We start from the raw sequence: 17,125 nt of genomic DNA on the forward strand, positions 1-17,125 counted from the left end.
CTTCCCCAAGAGGTCAGCATGTAAGCAGAGCTGATTAAGAGAACCGGTAAGACTTCTTCATAAACATGGAAGGCAGGTTTGCCAGAGATGCCGTTATGTATCCGGCGGTCCTTTTTCTCTCCCCCACGTCCACCCCTTTCTCCTCCTCTTCCGCCTTGTCACCCTTCTTCCTTTTGTAGCTCTGGTGATGCCTCCTCCCCATGCTCTCCACTATCACGTCACCTGACACCTTTGTTTTAGTAGCTCTTGTGCTTGTCCTTTGTATAGAAGAACAAGTACAAAGGCTGTTGCTAAAACAAAATGAAAACAAGGAAAAGAAACAGATTTGGAAGGGGGCTCTGATCTGACTATGAGCTTAGTGGAAACAAGGATGTGAAGGTCATTTCAGGAAGAGTCTGGCACCTGGACTGACCCAGTTGAAGGGCTTTCTGTGCCACCTAAACCCTAGGGAAAAGGTGCTCTGAAGACCACAGAATTCCCGTGTGACATGGCTCCGGGCCATCTTTCTGTGCTCTTCCCCTTCCCTGTCCTCTCCCTTTGGACTCAGCCACCCTGGTCTTGTCCTTGTAAACACCAACAATGCTCCCATTTTGCACTTTCTGGTCTTTCTCTCTCCAGAGCACTCTTTGCTACTGCTCAAACGTCACCTCTTCAGAAGGTTACACCTTATCTAAGATGGACCCCTTCTCCCCAGCCTAGTCCTTTACTCTGATTTATCTTTCTTAACAGAAACTATCACCATCTAACATATTCCTTTATTTAGATGATCTAGAACACAAACTCCATGAGGTTCAGGCTTTGCTTTGCTCCTGATTCCCAGGTGCCTCAATGTGTACCCAGCATATGCTGAGCCCTTGACTCCTTTTGTGATGGTGCAACTTTTAAAGCATAAATCTCAGTGCTCATTAGCACAGAAATTGGTCTCACAAAAGCACTTTGTATCTTAATGGAAGGTTAACAAGTCTACTGGTTGACAAGTGAATCATTGGGGATGGGATGGTTTATTTGAGCAACTTGGTCTGTTCAAAGAGGCCCTGGTACAACTCATTACAAAAACCCCATCCATGCAAGGTCACTAAGGGTCACCTTGTGCAGGGAGAAATATGGGTCCCACTCTATTCAGAACCTTTCTGATCTGAGGTAAAGCCCTGGGGATCAAGGGAAAAGAGGTGGGGAGTGGTATCTCTCTGCAGAAATCATCGCGGCTCATCGCTAGATCTTTCTCACATTATTTTTAGGGACCTGACATGAGAAATGCCTCTAGATGGCAGGTGAGGGCAGACGTGGGCCTGTTCACTGAACAGGTAGGCTTGAGGAAAGGTGATAGGAGAGAAATGGGTGCTAGAAAGGGGTGAGGATTAAGGAAAGGCTGGTGACTGACAGGGGGCCTCTGAGTGAGCAGGAAGGGAAAATCCAGGAACAATCAAATGGAGGAGTGGTGATGTGAATCTGGAAACCAGTTGTGCTGATCATTCATCCAAAATGAAGTGACTTCCTGGGGCACCAGGAGGAAGGAGAAGGTCTGAGTACAGGACTGACAGGCCAAGGGGAGATGCTAAAGCCTGGCTGGGAAAATACCCCAAACTTGCCCTTGTTTCTTCAATGCTTCCTTCTTGTCTAGTATTAAGACTTGAGTAAGTCCCTGGAATAAAGTCCAGTTTCATTTTAGTGGGAAAAACCATGAGCTTTATTAGCTACTAATCCTTGAATGTAAATTTAGCTCATCAAGTTTTTTCCAGTGGCAATAAATAGTCTGGAGCTTTTCCAGGCGGAGTTGCTCAGTGGCAGAATGTATTTCACAGAGATGGCCACAGTAACATTTTCCATCTTGTGTCAAAGTGATATTGACAATCCTCCTGCTGAGCAGAAGATCTTTGTCTCCCCCCTTGAATTTGGGTAGATCTTCTGCACTTGCATCTGAAAAATCAATGTAGAAGCTTCTAAAATGCCTCAGCATCCTTCTCCATAATTTTCTTTCTGTGTAGATTTTCCTGGTTCTTCCCTCTTCAAGTCTCAAAGAGAAAGATTTCTTCTGAGCTCAGCTGTTTTTCTTAAAGTTGCTCAAGAACTTCCTGTTGGGTGGGACAATTCAGCATCTCCTTTCCTGGCCACTGTGCTAGGGAATGAAGAGAGAACCTCCTCAGATCCGTTAGGAAGTGTGAGGGTCATTGGAAATGGTGTCTATTAATTGGGCAGCTGCCATTCTGAGCATGGATGTCAAGCATCATTGGTTATCTATAGCTGGAATTTGTCTTAGAGGGGCTATGAACTCAGGGGTCCTGAATGCTTTTCAGGCCAGAAAGAGAAACCTTTGTCTTTCTCACCTACATGTATTCTGGACATTTCTTATCATCTCAAGCTGGGGCTGCAGAGGGTGATTCAGTTTTCTTGCAAGTGCTAATGTCCAGTGTCATTTGGAGCCCAGGACACAGGGTAGAGGCAATCTGTTTCTGTAGTCAGGTAACACCGCATGTGTAGTGGTGGGGGAGTGAATGCTTGGACAATCAATGTCCCCGTGGATCCTGGAGAGCTTTCAGTGTTCCTGAGGGAACATTTTGTTAGGCTCATCTGGCTCAGAGAAGACCAGAGTGTGTAAAGAGGGGAGAAAAAAAAGGAGAGGCATGAAAGTTTGTGCCAGTACTTTTTATCCTTCTAGTGTGATGGCTGTCCGGCGTGTTCCTTGGAGGTTGAAAAGGGGTCTCCTGGAAGGTATGAGGCCTTTGGTGGTCTTTACTGACAGCTATGCTCCTGATCATCATGTGCTCGGACAGGGAGGCTCCTCAAGATCCAGCCATCAGCTTAGACTGTCCCTCACGGTACGTCCTGCACAAGGGGATTCTCTGTCTCTGGAGCTACTTCGTCAGTATGGGCATTCTTCTTTTTCCCTGGTAAGAAGATCAGAAATACAGTTATCCCATCAGTGTTTGGAATCTTGACATACTTGGCCTGGCCCCAGGGCTCTGAATCCTGTTTCCCGATACAAAGTCACCTTGGTCAAAGGTACATTTCTCTTTATCTTCCACAATCTTGGAAAAGGAGTCTCTTTAAGAACAGAAAGTTCTTCCTCATGTCTAACCTTGTTCTGCACCTGTGCATACACTGAGATGCAGGTGGTAGAGAAAGTTAGGGCTGTGATGCGCCTGGCTAAATGACCTGGAGTGCACCCCATGTGTGGAGCACTTTCACTGTCCCAAGTTGTGGGGCCCAAGCTGCTCTCTTTTGAACCTTGTGAACATTAGGCTAAGGGAAAGAAGCCAGGTATAAAGGACCGTGCAATTGCACTTACACAAAATATCTGGAATAGACAAATACACAGAAACAGAGAGTAGATTGTGGTTGCCTAGGGCTGTGAGAGGAGTAGGAGAATTGGGGAGTGCTGGCTGAGGTTACAGGGTTTCTTTTTGGGCTAAATGGAAGTGTTCTAAAATTGGTTGTGGTGATGGATGTACAACTCTGTGGATATATTAAAAGCCGCTGAACTGTGCATTTTAAATACAATATGTGAATTATATCTCAATAAAGCTGTTGTTTTCTTAGCTTCTACTTTCTTACCACAAATCCTGGGGGCTCTTGGGAGCAAAGGGCCAGGGCCAGACTCTAACAGACAGGACCTCTAGGTGGAGCACAGCAGCAGCTGCTTCCCCTGCCCTTCCTGTCCTCTGGGAAGAGTGAATAGGGCCCAGCGCACCCTCCTTCCCCCATACTTAGTGCCTGGGTCAAGATTCTGCCTTCTAGGACTCATCCACCCAAATGAGGTCTCAGTGTTTCCTCTGGTTGACCCTGGGACCAGCAAGCTCACCCTACTTGGCACAGAAACAGCCACAAAGCACAGAAAGTTGGGTGGTTCTTGTGGGGCTGGAGCATCGTGGAGCAAAGGCAGAGGAGGGTGCTAAGCTGAATGAGGAGCTCAGAATCTGCTCTGGCCTCTGAGTTTTCCCTTCGCTCCTCTGCTCAAGAAGGTGACATTATAGCCATCGACTAGGGAGGAGCTTCTCTCAGGGAGCCGTTTCCTAGGAATTGTAGGCAAGAAAGGGTTGGGATTCACTCAGCAAATGTTTACCAATACCAGCCATGTTCCAGGAACTATTATGTTCTTGGAACAACTGGGCATGCTCTAGTGACGCAGCCTTTGCCTTTAAAGGTCTTAGAATTAAGCGGGAGGGTAAGTGTAATTAGTTCTGTGACTGGGGTACACAATGGAGATTAAAGGCAGGACAGTAGCCAGGTGTCGAAGAGCATGCTGCTATCCCAGAATCCCAGCACTTTCGAAGGCTGAGGCAGAAGGACCACAAATTTGAGCCCAGCCTGGGCCATTTAGCAATTTAGTGCTTCAAAATAAAAAGGGCTGAGGATGTACCTCAGAGTGAAGGCCCTGGGTTTATTCCCCAGTACTGAAAAAAAAGGACATTAATCTGCCTGAAGGTGGGGCTTAGGAGGTCATTAGGGCAGGCTCCCTGGGGCCAGTTTGGAAGGTCTGATAGGAGACAGCCAAACCAACAGGCAAGGGGAGGTGGGTGGAAAATCATGGCAGTGTGTTCTAAGCAGAGGGAATAGAGAACAGGAAGGCTTGGAGATGTTTGCAAGAGAGTGGCTCATCTGGAGAACTGCAAAAGAAATGCCAAGTAGTTCAGTCTGGTTGGAGAACGAAGTTTGAGATTAAGAGTGGCAAGGGCTGCGGCAGGAGAGGTGAGGAGGAGGTCATCTGAAGCCTAAGTAGAAGGAGGTTCGACCTACCTCCTCCCATGTCCTTCACCCGTCCCTGCACCGGCGGGCCTCCTACCTGAGCAGAGGCCACTGTGCCACACGAAGACTCCTGCCAGGAGCAGCAGCAGGGAGATCGGCACCACCACCAGTAGCACGTCCTTGTAGGAGGCCGTCCCTGGTGCTGGACAGGAGGGGTGGGGTCAGAGGTGGGCTTCACGCTTCATAATCCCTTGACCCTTGAACAACGGCCCTTGGCTTACCTGCTTCATGATGGCAGCTCTCCCAGGGGGTGACTGTGACCAAGTCCGAGCTGACAGGGTTGGAGACAACGCAGGAATAGGCCACGTCCTTGTCTCTGAGTCCCAGAGAAAGGCTCAATACCTGCCCATTTGTGAAGAGGCTGTGCGTTCCAACACCAAAGTCCATCATTCCCTCCTGTCGCCAGCTGTAGGTTATGTCACTGATGTTGGGGGCCCAGCAGGACAAGAAGACCTGGCAGGTGTTGGGGGGCTGAGCATCCCCTGGTACAGCAATGAAGACTTGAACCATGGGCCTGGGTACTGCATCTGCACAAGAATAGGAGAGCAGGTGTTCTAAGATCTTGTTTGGTTTTCCATTGCTCTCAGGATAGATGATTCCTTAGCCTTCTATTTGAAACCTTTCATGAAGTGAATCATGTTAGCCTCTCCAACTACACCTCCTGCTCGTCCTCCCTGCCCATCCTAGTAAATTTTCAGTTCTCCCAAACATGCCATGCTGTTTCGTAGCTTCCATGCTTCCACATGGTTCCTTTGTGCAGATGTTTGCTTTTGTTTGTTGCCTTCCTAGAAAACTCCTAGGTATCCTTCAAGGCCAGCTTGGACACATTGCTTAATGCCTCAACTATGACGCCTTCTCTGATATTCCAAGCATGGCCCTCAACTGTCCACACATACTGTCTGTCTCTTGTGATAGCATTTCTCTTACCATGTGTCAGTCAGCTTTGACAACTGTTTATTAAGTCAGGGGAGAAAACAAGCACATTCTTAGACTTTTCCAGCTGACAAGTGATTGTAAAAAACTAAGAAAATGATGACAAGAGTGCAGAATGCTGTGAGGGGAGCCCAGATGTAGAGGTTCTATTTTGTTATTCCGATAACTGTAGCTCTCTAGTGCTGGCAGACAGGTGCTCAATACCCGGGCCATTAAACAAATCGGTGTCCTAAAATGTGGCTCCCTGTTCCTAAATAGATTGATGAGTAAATCTCGAATCTTTGTGTGATGGGTCCAGAGGGACAGGATTCTGGTGACAATGGGAGGGTTCAGTCTCTGACAGCATTCCGAAGTCAAGCAGAATAGAACCTCGTTAATGCCAGCTCAATCTGGTGGGATTTGTGATATGGAAAAAAAGAAATGATTTGCCGGGCACACTAATAGTATAAACAAAGATTACAGGGGGGATATTTACACCACTTAAGAGGACAAGCTGCTTCCAAACATGGGCAGGCACAGTAGAAACACCCATTGACATTTCTAGTAACTGCTCTGCTAATTCAAATCAGTCTTATCTATTGTCAAAGCGGAGCTCCTAAGGAGGGCTGCTTGGCAGCTTCCTGCAATTAGTTCTAATCACGCTATGTATTTGGAAGCAATAAAACAGCAATTTCCTTAAAATCTGTAATTCAGATGCTGAGAACAAGGCATTTTGGAGCTTAGTGGTGTGGGTGCTGCATGTATTATCACATTCAATGTCCTCATTTCACATGTGCGGCAGTTGAGACTCAGAACCGGGAGAGGCTAGGGGCTGCCTGTATGGTTGTTAGGTTGTCCACTGCACAAGGGCATGAGGCTAAGGGACTGGAGGGTGCTGAGACCCAGCTAATACTCTGCTTGTCAAGACCTCCACCCTGGCTCAGGGCTTACAGGAGCCACGAGGGTTTCCTTTAATTGCACATCTGCACCCTGAATGGCCACCCGGGGCAGCCAGGTAGCTGTTTCTGGGGGTTCCAGACACTTCTGCAGTTTGCTTCTGGCCTCTTTCCCTCTCTGCTTCCCTCCGCCCAGCTGCTACTCCTACTTTTCATTCTTAAATGAGACCCCCCCCCCCATCCACATTTCTGAGGTTTTCCTGAAGCAGAGGTTTGGGGTCACTCACATCTCTTTCCCAAGCCCGTGTGTGGTAGATGAATGGAGCTGAAAAGCCAATCTTTCTTGACCAGCAGGAATGTGTGCAGGTGGAGGAGGAGTTGTTAGGGAAAAAGGGCCCATCCTGTCCCCAGCTAATTCAGCCACTCCAGCTGAGGTGACAGCAGCTGTGTAAAAGACCCTGGCAGATTCCCAGGGAGCAGGAGGTCCACCCAGCAGGGCCTGCCAACTGAAGAAATCATAAAAAATAAAGAGATGTTTTTAGGCCTTAAGTTTTGAGATGGTTTGCTTTCCGATGATGAGTGCCTGAGAGAGTCCATGAATAATATATAGTTAAAATCTCTAAGAGACCTCTTTTAAGACATATAGGGCTGGGGGTGTAGACAGTAGAAGAGCAAAGCTCGAGTCAATCTCCAGCACCAAAAATAAATAAATAAGCAAACAAGCACATAAACAAAGGTGCATGAATGGACGAAACAAAACAAACTTGATGCTCTTCTAGTCTAATGTGAATTTTGTAAATAAAAGTCAGTTGTATCATAGTCTAATATGCAACACTTTTGTTTCCTTTTTAGTGATAGATGAAATAGTACCATGGCTTATAATCTCTGGTGATACCTTAGAATTGCTAGACAGGCCAGGCTCCCTTCTAGATGCTTTATTTCACCTTGAGGGTGCTGCACATGGTAATACTGTCAGGCTCACTTATCAAATGAGAAAAATGAAGGTCAGGGAGGCTAAGCATTGTGTCCAAGGCCACTGAGCCTGGAAAAGAGCCAGCTGGAGTTCAGATAAGGACAGTGGGAGGGCAAAGCCTGGCTGCCCTAGGTAGGAGCTCCTGTGGGAGTATCTGGGGAGTTTTCTTAGCTGTGACTAAAGCAGCAGCTGTTGCCTGAGCTAGCCACGTGGTCAGAGACCAGAGGTTTTGGAACGCAGTTCTCCTAGCTGCTATGGCCCAGGACGCCTGTCTGGTGCTTTGTGAGAGGAGCAGCAGGGTCAGGTGTACTCACCATACACCTTGATCTGCAGGGTCTGGGTCCAGACCCGGCCACCGGTGTCCACCATGAGCACGGAGAAGTTGCCACTGTCCCCAGCCTGCAGGGGTCCAAGCTCCAGGCTGAGGTTGCTGTGCAGCTGGGCTCGGCCCAGGAAGCGGGAGTGGTACAGCGTTTCCAGGGAGCCCCAAAAAGATGTGGCCAGGAGCTCCTCTGAAGGCCAGAGAGATCTCCAGATGGCCTCACGCACTTGGAAACCAGGGGGCTGCTCAGCTGCCAGCAGCACGGAGTCCCCCACCTTGCTCAGCACTTGGGCACCAGTAACTGCAATGCGAAGTAGTGCTGGAAGGACAGAGACCCTGGTTAGTGCCCCCTCTCGCTCCTCTTCCCTACACTGAACACAGCTGGAGGGGCCAAATTAGGGCCCCTCCATCCATACTCCCACCACGGAAGCGAGGGTGCAGTGGGCCAGGGCTGAGGACAAACTGGTCAGCCAGAGAACTCAGTCACTGTATTCATGAACCTCACAGAGGAAGCTGGACACTCAGGCAAGCAATTAAAATAAATGACATTAAGTGCCAGGATGGGGAGAATGGAGTGTCCTGGCCGAACACAGGCAAGGTGAAGAGAGAACTCAGTCGGCCTTGCCTTGCGGGACTCAGAGAAGGAATGGTGAAGCTGAGACCCAAAGGAGCAGTGGGAATCAGTCAGACCCTGCATGCGGGCTGCCTGGAGCAGGGAGCAGACGGGGAAGTGGTATAAGAGGAAAGGGAACAGCGAGCGCAGAGGTCCAGAGAGAGAGGCCGGTGCATGCTGAGGAACAGAAAGTGTTCTCCGCAGGAGGCACAGGAAATGATACTGCAGAATTGGTGGGAGCCAGATCCTGCCAGGCCCTGAAAGCAGCACTGGAGCTTGGCTTTTATCCTTAGAATAAAACTACCCCTCAGACAGATTTTAAGCAGGAGGGTGAGATGATTTAGATGCGTGGTTAGGAAACCATTCCAGCAGAGGTATGGAGAATGCATTGGAGGTAGGGCAAGACTGAAGCTGGGTTATTAACCCAGGGAGAGGGCGACTGGGACTTGAACTGAGCAAAGGAGGCAGGGGGGTTCGAGAAGTGGGGCAAATTGGAGTAGAGAGATTAAGATGGTGTGATAATCAGTAAGGTTTGGCAATAGATTAGATCTGGGGAGTGAGAGGGAAAAAGAAGTTGAGGATGTGCCCCCCGCGCCCTGGGCCTTGGGATCACTGGATGTCATCCGCTGCGGTCTGGAATAGGAGAAGAAACAGACGGGGTGGTAGTGAGATGGCCAGATGCTGAGTTTGGGGGGGCTGTATTTTAGTTTGAGATGTGGGGGAGACACTTCGGTTTGCAATGCCCCCCGGCTCTTTCCCTGGCTCATTCCTGCTCCCTCTGGAAGTGTCACTGCCTGGTCCAATGTTCCCACCCTTTCCTGCAAGTCACACACTCTTCCTCTGTTCCTACAGCGATCAGGGATCAGCACTACGACTGCCCCGTCCTTCCATTACTATTGTCTATTTGAGGCAGTGTCTGTCACCAGTCCATGAGCTCTTCAAGGGCCATTGTCTTTTTTTTTTTTAATCTTTGGTCCTACAGCGACCACCTTGTTTAGAAGCAGGCTATAGGAAAGCTCAGTAAATTGTGCTGAATTGGCTGAAGATGCACCTAGTGCCCAGCACAGCAGTTGGCACTGGGGTGCAGAGTCAAATAAGGGCAGATGTGCTAGGAGTTGGTTAAGAAAAGGTGTTCTGGACGATCACTCAGCTGGCCACATAGCTTCAGCTTCAGTTCCTCATCTACCTTACTGCCCTTTCTGGTCCCAGTCCTCTCCATCCTGGCTGGTAATGGCTTCTGTGTTGATGCAAAGTGAGGGGGGAGCACAGATGGAGAATTGTGCGGGATGTCAGTGGAGACCTGAGTTCTATCCTGTCCTGGCTCTGCCGCAAGCCAGCTATGTGACCATCAGCATTTCATCCCCTCTCTAGTGTCAGTGGTCTTGCCTGCTAAAGCAGAGGGCTGCACCAGATTGGCTATATTGATCTCATTGGACAAGAAGAGCTATTTTGAAAAGTATTTAATAGCTGGGGATGTAGCTCAGTGGTCCAGTACCTGCTTAGCATACATAAAAACAAACAAAAATTTAAAAAAACAATCCATATGTCAGAAATCTAGAACAATATCCTCAGATGTTCAGTGACTTGAAAGATTTTGTGAATGAAACACACTGAGGTATTTTTGAAGGATTAGGGGTGATTACTCGAACACATTAAAAATGAAGAAATCAGGAGGGGCCTTGGGAGCCTTCAAGGGTCAGGAACTCAGGACGGGGCACTGGACAAAGCAATCTCAAAGTCCCTATGAGACTCTGATATAAACAAGAATGTCTCGGTTCCTGTCACACCCATGACCCCCATCCTTGACCCTGTAGGGGCTGACTCACAGCATATTGGCTACTTGCTGAACAAGGAGGGAAATACAGGCATCAGAAGATTGGGGGACTACCCAGTGCTGAGGAGGCCCCACATCTTGGCCATTCCAATGTCACACCATTGTCAGCCACACCCAAGTCCAGTGGACCACTCTTAACTTTCTCTCGATTCTCCTCCCTGCTTCATACCCACCTCTCCTTGCACAGGCTGCATGGAGGGATCCCAGCTTCCCCGCAGGCTGTTGAAAACACACTTCTCAGGCTGTAGGGAACCTGTGTTGCCCTGCCCTCCCCTCCTCCCCTCTGCACAGACTGTATGTAGAATTTTCATGTGTTAACCTTGCCAAGTCCTCACAATCTAACTTTCTCCCTAAATCGACGGCACCATTGGCTCACTTCTGTCTTGGGCCGCATAACAGCTCATGTCTCATGGACATGGATGCTCCTAGTGCTGCTACCTCCTTCCACTCAGGCCCCTGCTTTTCTTTGTATCTGTCTAGCTGTAAATGGTTCCCAACAACTTGCTTTACTCTTCTCTATCCATCCTCAGCTCTTGGGTTCTTGCTTGGTCTGGCCGAGGGGGTCCCTAGAGGTCTGGCAAGGGGAGCTGGGAAGAGGGGCCTGCCCCACTTACCTTCCCAGAGAAGTAGACTCCACAGGGACCCCTTGGCCATCCTCCTCTGGAGAGGCAGAAAACTCCTTCACAGTCAAAGCCCAGAACATCCCAGACCCACAGGATGCATGGAAGGAGCTGTGGTCCTTCTGGAAAGTCCCATGTTCAGAAGGAGGAATCTTGACTCAGAGCAAGATGGCCTGAAAGTGAAAATATCCCAAGTAAAGTGGAAGTTGGCTGCAGGCCTGGCTGAGCTTTCAGGAACAGATTCTTGTAAGTCATCCTCTTTCCTGTGTCTGTGATTGGCTACTGCCTAGCGACAGTTGCACCACACAAGCCCACATGCTCCTAGCTGCCTGCTATGGGGCCTTCCTGCACCTGACCCTGCCTGTGGCTATCTGTGCTCTCCGTTGTGGTCTCAGAGAACCTTCAAAGCTGCAGTTCCTATCAAGTCACTTCTCCTCTGCTTAAAATTCCTTCATGGCCTCCTGCTAACCGCAGGATAGGCTGAACTCTCAGCTAAGCATGCAAGGTTCTTCTGCTTTTCCTGCTTAGCATTTGAAGTTTTGCTTTTCATGGTTGGCTTCCTGCATCCACTCAGCTCCCTGGCTCCCTGGCCAGAACTGCTCTTTCCAGAACCATCCATTTCACACTTACACTGTCAGGAAGGATCTTCTTGCAGCCTTAGGAAAGGTGGAGAAATTCAAAACCAGAGTAAAGTCAGACACAGTTGCCCTCTGCTCACCTTTGTTCTCTTCTTGCTTCTGTTTACCCAGTTTCTTATGTCAGGGAGGCTTTTCAAGATGTCCCTGAGGAATATTCCTGATTGTCCCAGTGTGGCTTGTTGTGTCTGGTTCTGTGTAGCCTCTGACCTAACACTCAAACTGGACACCATACTTTGGACTGAGGCAGGAACTAGGCAGATAGGATGTGGGATGGAGTTCCTGCTTCTTTGTACGCTCAGCCGAAATGTAGAAACAGACATGCAGGGCGAGTGAAGGTCGCCCACAGACAGGTCTGCCCTGTACCGATGGGCCACATAAGTAGCCAGCGCCTTGGGAGGGGCTGGGGGAAAGTCCTGGGCTGGGGTGAAATTTAAGCTACGTCCTGAAGATGGGTCTGCTTTGGATAGGAAGAGAAAAAGGAGAAGGCCAAGCTTGGGGGTGAGTCCTGGGCATGAAGGGAGAGAGGAGTGTACAGAGCCTCCACAGCAGGGAAAGTACTGAGCAGATTCCAGGAATAAGAAGAGAAACCTTTAGGGCTGAAGTGGGAGGAATTCGTAGGGAGGCTGGGATGGGATTATGTAGACCTGATGCATAAATACGGGGTTAAATTAATCTGGGGAGCAGGCTTCAGTCTTGTTACATACGTAGTTTCTCAGGGATGCTGTGGCTGGGGTGGGCCTAGGAATCTAGCTCACACTACTACTCTGCCTGCGCAGCTGGGGGGCCCAGGGAACACCCCAAGGAGGAGGAGCAGTGCTGCTTGGAGGCAGGAGGCCTGCCTGTTTTGAGCTGGGGGTAACTTCCCAGTGGTGTGAGGACAGCGCAGGACAGGGAGGGACAGAAAGAGCAGGCAAGAATCCTGGGGCACAGATGGCCGTGATGCCTGGACTAGGAAGGAAAGTTTGGAGTTAGGAGAAAAGAACAGAGCAGAAATCCTGGCAGCACTTGGAGGTGCCTTTGCAGTAGGATAAAAACGATAAGGGGAGGGAATAATTTATGACTCTATTGTCAGTTCTGCCATCCATTCATCGTTTATTGAGCATCTACTGAGGTGCCAGGTTCTGGGGACACAGAGATGAAAGGCTTAGCCCCTGCCCTTAAGGAATTCAAAGTTTAGAGGAGGAGAAGGAATAAGTAAATCAATAATTACAGCCGGTGTGGGAAGAACGATGCCAGGAGTGTGCAGGGGTCTGTGGGAGCCGGAGGGCAGAGACCTGCCCCAGCCCTCCAAGCACCTGTCCCATCAGATGGACCGATTCTGGGGTGTCAGGGCCTGGGACTGCGAGGGCTGAGGGGTGCAGGAGGGGCCAGGGTGGGTCCCTTCAGAGGAGACAGTAGGCAGTCATTGTCCCTCTTAGCAGAACTGGTTGCCCAGAGGGTTCCCCAAACACTCCCTTGGCTTCCGCCTCGAACCCCTCTCCTGGAGGGGAAATTTGCAGAAGCTGAGGGCAGAAGAGGAGGCTGCATGAGGACTGCAAAATGTTTCACCTCCCCCACAGGAAAAACCTGGGGCCGGTGGTGTGGCAGGGGGAGAAATCGGAGTGAATGGAGCAGGCAGCGCTTCTTCCCGAGTGTAGGGAAGGGTTAAGTCTGGCGGGCGGGTTCCCCCACCGCTGCTAATCACTGGTTCACACCACATTAATTACCCAGCCACGGGGGGGAGTGCGCTGGAGTAAATTAGCTGGTGAGTTCAAAGGGGCCACTCCCCGCATTCCTTAATTAAGAGAGCAGCTGGCAGCCGGTGCTGCTACTCCACCTCCCTGGGGCCTTTCTGGGAAGCCAGAGTGGAGTCAGGCAGAATCTGCGCGTGCTGTGGCCGGCTAGTAGCTCTGTCTTCCCCGTGGAGCCCCCTGCACCCCACCATTAGCCCACCCCCACCGTGGGGGGCGGGAAGGTGGGGGTGCAGGTGTTAACCGCGGCCAAGCCACCGGGCTGAGTTCCTCCTGAGCTGCTGGTGCGGCGGTTCAGGTTCAGGTTCAGGCTGGGTGGGATTCGGGTGAGGGTGCGCCCAGCTGGGACTTCCACGTCCTGTGCTCGAGTAGAAAGGAGCAGTGCTTCTCTCACAGGGAGAGGTGGGGAGGAAGAGAAGGTGGGAGAGAGGGAGCCAGCCGGGAGAGGAGGCCCAGACAGAGCTAGACACGATCTGCAGGGGTTTGAGGAACCAGGGCTGATGGGATGGGATAAGGCCGTTCCTGGGGAGTGGGCAGGCAGGAGTGGGAGTCTGTACCCCTCCGAGGGGCTCTGTGGGACAGGGCAGAAGGGAGCAGGCTGAATCTCACTGCTCAGTGGAATTTAGAAGTGGTTTTTCTTTTGGACTGAGTTCCTGCTGCACCAGGCCCAGCTGACTGGACAAGAACGGAGTCACTCCTGCCAGATGCCACCTAACAGGCTACTTTTCAAAAACCCCGAGAAACCCCCAGAAACCAGCCAGAAGGGCATCCATTTACCTGAGCCTAAGGACTTCTCCTCAGTTTTAATGGTACTGGGAGAGTAACTTGAAATGAGCCATCTGCTTTTTGTTCTGTTATGGTTTCTTCAGCCCTTATAAAGCCCAGCCCCTCTGCCCATCTTGTGGGAGCACCTTTACTAAACCTTTAGATGAGTCGCTGCCCCCATGAATGAACTGTTAATAAAAGCCAGTCAGATCATTAGCCATATTTGTTGAGGTTTTATTTTTTATATCATGTAAATCCCATCTGGATTATCTGTCAGTAGATGTCACGTCCTCAGACCTTGGGGCAGGCGTCCCATCTTGTTCCCCCATGCCCCCAGCTTAGCCAGCTGTGTGTTGGCAGGAAGACTGGATTGGAGGGAGAATGTCCCCGAAGGAGTCCTGCCTCTGTTGTGTTTTAGAAACAATCAGTGTTGCTCACTTTCTACAGGTGTGAAATGGATGCACCGGACCTCTCCTGAGATGTGCTGGCATGGGCTCGAGCCTCAGTTCCTTCCTCAATTTCATGCTTAAAACACTCCTCCTGTCCTTCCTGTCCTGGCCCTGCTGGAAGCAGGTAGAAGGAATGGAATCTCTCATGCATGGGTGCACACCGGGAGAAGGAGAAACCGAGTGGAGAGCAGAATGAGTGGGCTAGAGCACCTGCAGGAGAGCGTGGGAGGGGTTCACTCTGCTTTTGAGGCAATGACACAGCTTCCCAGAGACTCTAAGAAAGGCACCATAAAAAGAAACCTAGCCACAGTTGTGCCTTTGCTGAGGCAGAGAGGGGGCAGCTAGAAGCTCTTTCATGCACTCATTCACCACAGGATGCTATGCGGGGTTCCCACCTTGCGCACACGAATGCCCCAACACACACTTGGAGAGCATCTAGCATGAGGTCAGGAACTCAGTGCCAATGATGGTAGTGATCGTGTACTTAGGATTAAAGGAATAATCACGATTAATCTGTGCCCCACGTGGGAAAGAATTCCAGAAACAAGTAGAACATCAGCTGTATTTTCTTTCTTTTTTTTTTTTTTGGTACCGGGGATCGAACTCTGGTCCTTGTGCTTACAAGGCAGGCGGCGGAACCACTGAGCTAAACTCCTGGCCCAGCTGTGTTTTCAAAGTCTGAGAGAATTCCCCTGAGCAGTGAGCAATGTCTACTGCTAGAGACGTCTTGTGATGATGGTTTCAGGTACCGGCAACTGCAGCTGCTTTCTTCAATGCAGAGGGAAATGTAACATTTGGTGGTGCACACAATATCCCCACTTCAGATGAAAGTGCTGGGTCTTCCCCATGCTGTACAGACAGTCTATAGTCAGTGTCCTCAAAGTTAATACAAAGGGGACGGACACAGAGCTGTTTATTGCGTGCTCACACAGAGCTGTTTAGGGGATGCTCATTTAAATAAAAATACAGATCTTATTTCCTAACCAAATCTAAACTAACACACCTGGAATTGAAAGAAATCCCAATGCATGCAGCCCTCTTGTTTTAGGGAAGGAAGGACCACGTTCTATTTTTAGCTTGTGTTTAAACTGCATAGCCGCATACCATACAAGGACTGGGTGCCCAATCATATCTTGAGATGAAGTCGATGAATGGATCAGACCACAGTGCAGGCGGGCGCTCTGTAAGTCCTTAACTACCCCAGAGCGCCATCAGGGGGCAGCCCTGAGCCCACGAGCCCAAATGTAGGCTTCTTCGTCCTTTAAAGAGCGTCTCCAGGCTGCTTCTCCACGCCCAACTAAGATACTGAGTTCTTTGTTCTCATTTTGCACTTTAGTTGATGTGACCCGGTAGAGCCCAGGTCCCTAGAAAAGATGTAGCCAACTCCCCTCGCCGGCTAGGTGTTTGCACTTAGTTCTGACTGGACAGAAAAAGAATTTTCGCAGAGCAGAGCCCTGGTACTAAGTAAAGGCTGCTGGCGGACAGTCCTGTGGCAGCCAGCCCTCTAGTCTCCAGGGGGCGCCTCTCAGTGTCCACAGGGTCCATCCCTAGCAGGTTCGGCTCTGACCTGAGGGTAGGAAATGGGGCTCGAGGGCCGAGTGTCCTGCCACAAACTCGGGAGGGCGGGGGCTGGAAAGCCTTGTTCTCCTCAGGAAGCTAGACTTTATGTTCTGTTCTGGGTTTTTCTTTCTCTTCAATTTTCTTAGCAAAAGTTCATTGTGAAAAATTCCAGCTTATTCTTTTCTAAACTAAGGGAAAATGTGCAAATAAAGCCAGGGGCAGGGAAGGATTCTGGGGAGAAGCAAAGTGCCCAAGCAGCCATGCAATGGGCTGTTTGTAAGCGTGAAAGAGAATGCGAGCATGAAAGAGTGCACGCGAGCGTGTGTGGGGAGGCCTTCTTAGCCATCTGTGGCGAAGGACCTATTTTTCTTTTTTCTTTCCAATCCATTGTGGGCCCATACCTTTGTAGAATACAATAAAAGCAAATTACTAGAAAAAAAACAAAACAAGACATACATACAAAACTGCAAGTCCTCATTTTTGATGATTATATTAAATGAACCAGATTGCTATGAAAGTTTGTAAATTATTGCTGTAATTTTGCCACTTATCTTGTCACAGACACTACTAAAAGGCAATTTCACAGACTGGCCCCAGGCCAGTGTTAAATGTCACTGGTGGGGCGGGGGCAGGAAGGGGGAACGGTGTGGCTCCCAAACAGGAAGTGGTGTGTGGTCTATAGGTCAGTGGAAGGGCTGGTTCCGTCTCAGACCCCACCATCAGTGTTTTCCTTGGTGAGCTGACTTGGGTTGCCACTCTTTATAAGGGGTGATTCCTGTGAGGCGGGTGAGGCAAGGACTTGGGTTCTGCTGGTGCACCCAGCTACAGCTGAGGATGCCCGGCTGCTGGATAATCTGTCTGTGGTTCTTGGTCCCTGCAGCTGTGTCTCTGATTGTTGGCAAAGTGGGGGGGGGCACCCTGGTGTATTCTAAGCATGGGCTGAACTGATGATGAGAGATAGGAGGAAGAAGAGGAGGAAGGGGGGGGAGGAGGGGGAGGGGCTGGAGTTGGGGAAGAGAAGGACAGAAGGGAATAGAAGTGAAAAAAGAAAAATATTGGGAGGGGTTGTC

General features: G+C 49.9%; 1 protein-coding gene across 3 annotated transcripts; it reads right to left on the reverse strand.

Annotated features, from left to right (window-relative positions):
• Positions 1-982: 982 nt before the first annotated feature.
• On the reverse strand, positions 983-11,863 carry Slamf8 (SLAM family member 8). 3 transcript variants are annotated; one of them, XM_004858748.3, is made up of 6 exons: positions 11,632-11,863; positions 10,908-11,086; positions 7,839-8,165; positions 4,965-5,270; positions 4,781-4,885; positions 983-2,885 (listed from the first exon to the last, which is right to left on the reverse strand). In XM_004858748.3, the coding sequence occupies exons 2-6, from the start codon at positions 10,945-10,947 to the stop codon at positions 2,812-2,814; spliced, it is 852 nt and encodes a 283-aa protein (XP_004858805.1). In that variant the 5' UTR covers positions 10,948-11,086; positions 11,632-11,863; the 3' UTR covers positions 983-2,811. The 3 variants fall into 3 exon arrangements, with proteins under 3 accessions (XP_004858805.1, XP_087047094.1, XP_087047095.1); XM_087190968.1 differs by lacking the exon at positions 11,632-11,863 and having other exon boundaries at positions 4,735-4,885; positions 10,908-11,154; XM_087190969.1 differs by lacking the exons at positions 7,839-8,165; positions 11,632-11,863 and having other exon boundaries at positions 10,908-11,158.
• Between the last annotated feature and the right edge of the window lie 5,262 nt (positions 11,864-17,125).

The sequence above is a fragment of the Heterocephalus glaber genome, unplaced genomic scaffold (genome assembly GCF_053883595.1).
Source record: "Heterocephalus glaber isolate CG9 unplaced genomic scaffold, H.glaber_assembly_v1.0 deba00001561, whole genome shotgun sequence".
Classification (NCBI taxonomy): domain Eukaryota; kingdom Metazoa; phylum Chordata; class Mammalia; order Rodentia; family Bathyergidae; genus Heterocephalus; species Heterocephalus glaber.

What these genes read in the sequence shown, in the direction of transcription:
- Slamf8 (XM_004858748.3), bottom strand. Translation starts at nt 10,947, where the DNA reads ATGGCCAAGGGGTCCCTGTGGAGTCTACTTCTCTGGGAAG. An exon ending in GAGCTGCCATCATGAAGCAG is followed by an intron (nt 4,886 to 4,964) that starts GTAAGCCAAGGG and finishes CCTCCTGTCCAG; the next exon opens with CACCAGGGACGGCCTCCTAC. An exon ending in GCACAGTGGCCTCTGCTCAG is followed by an intron (nt 2,886 to 4,780) that starts GTAGGAGGCCCG and finishes TCTTCTTACCAG; the next exon opens with GGAAAAAGAAGAATGCCCAT.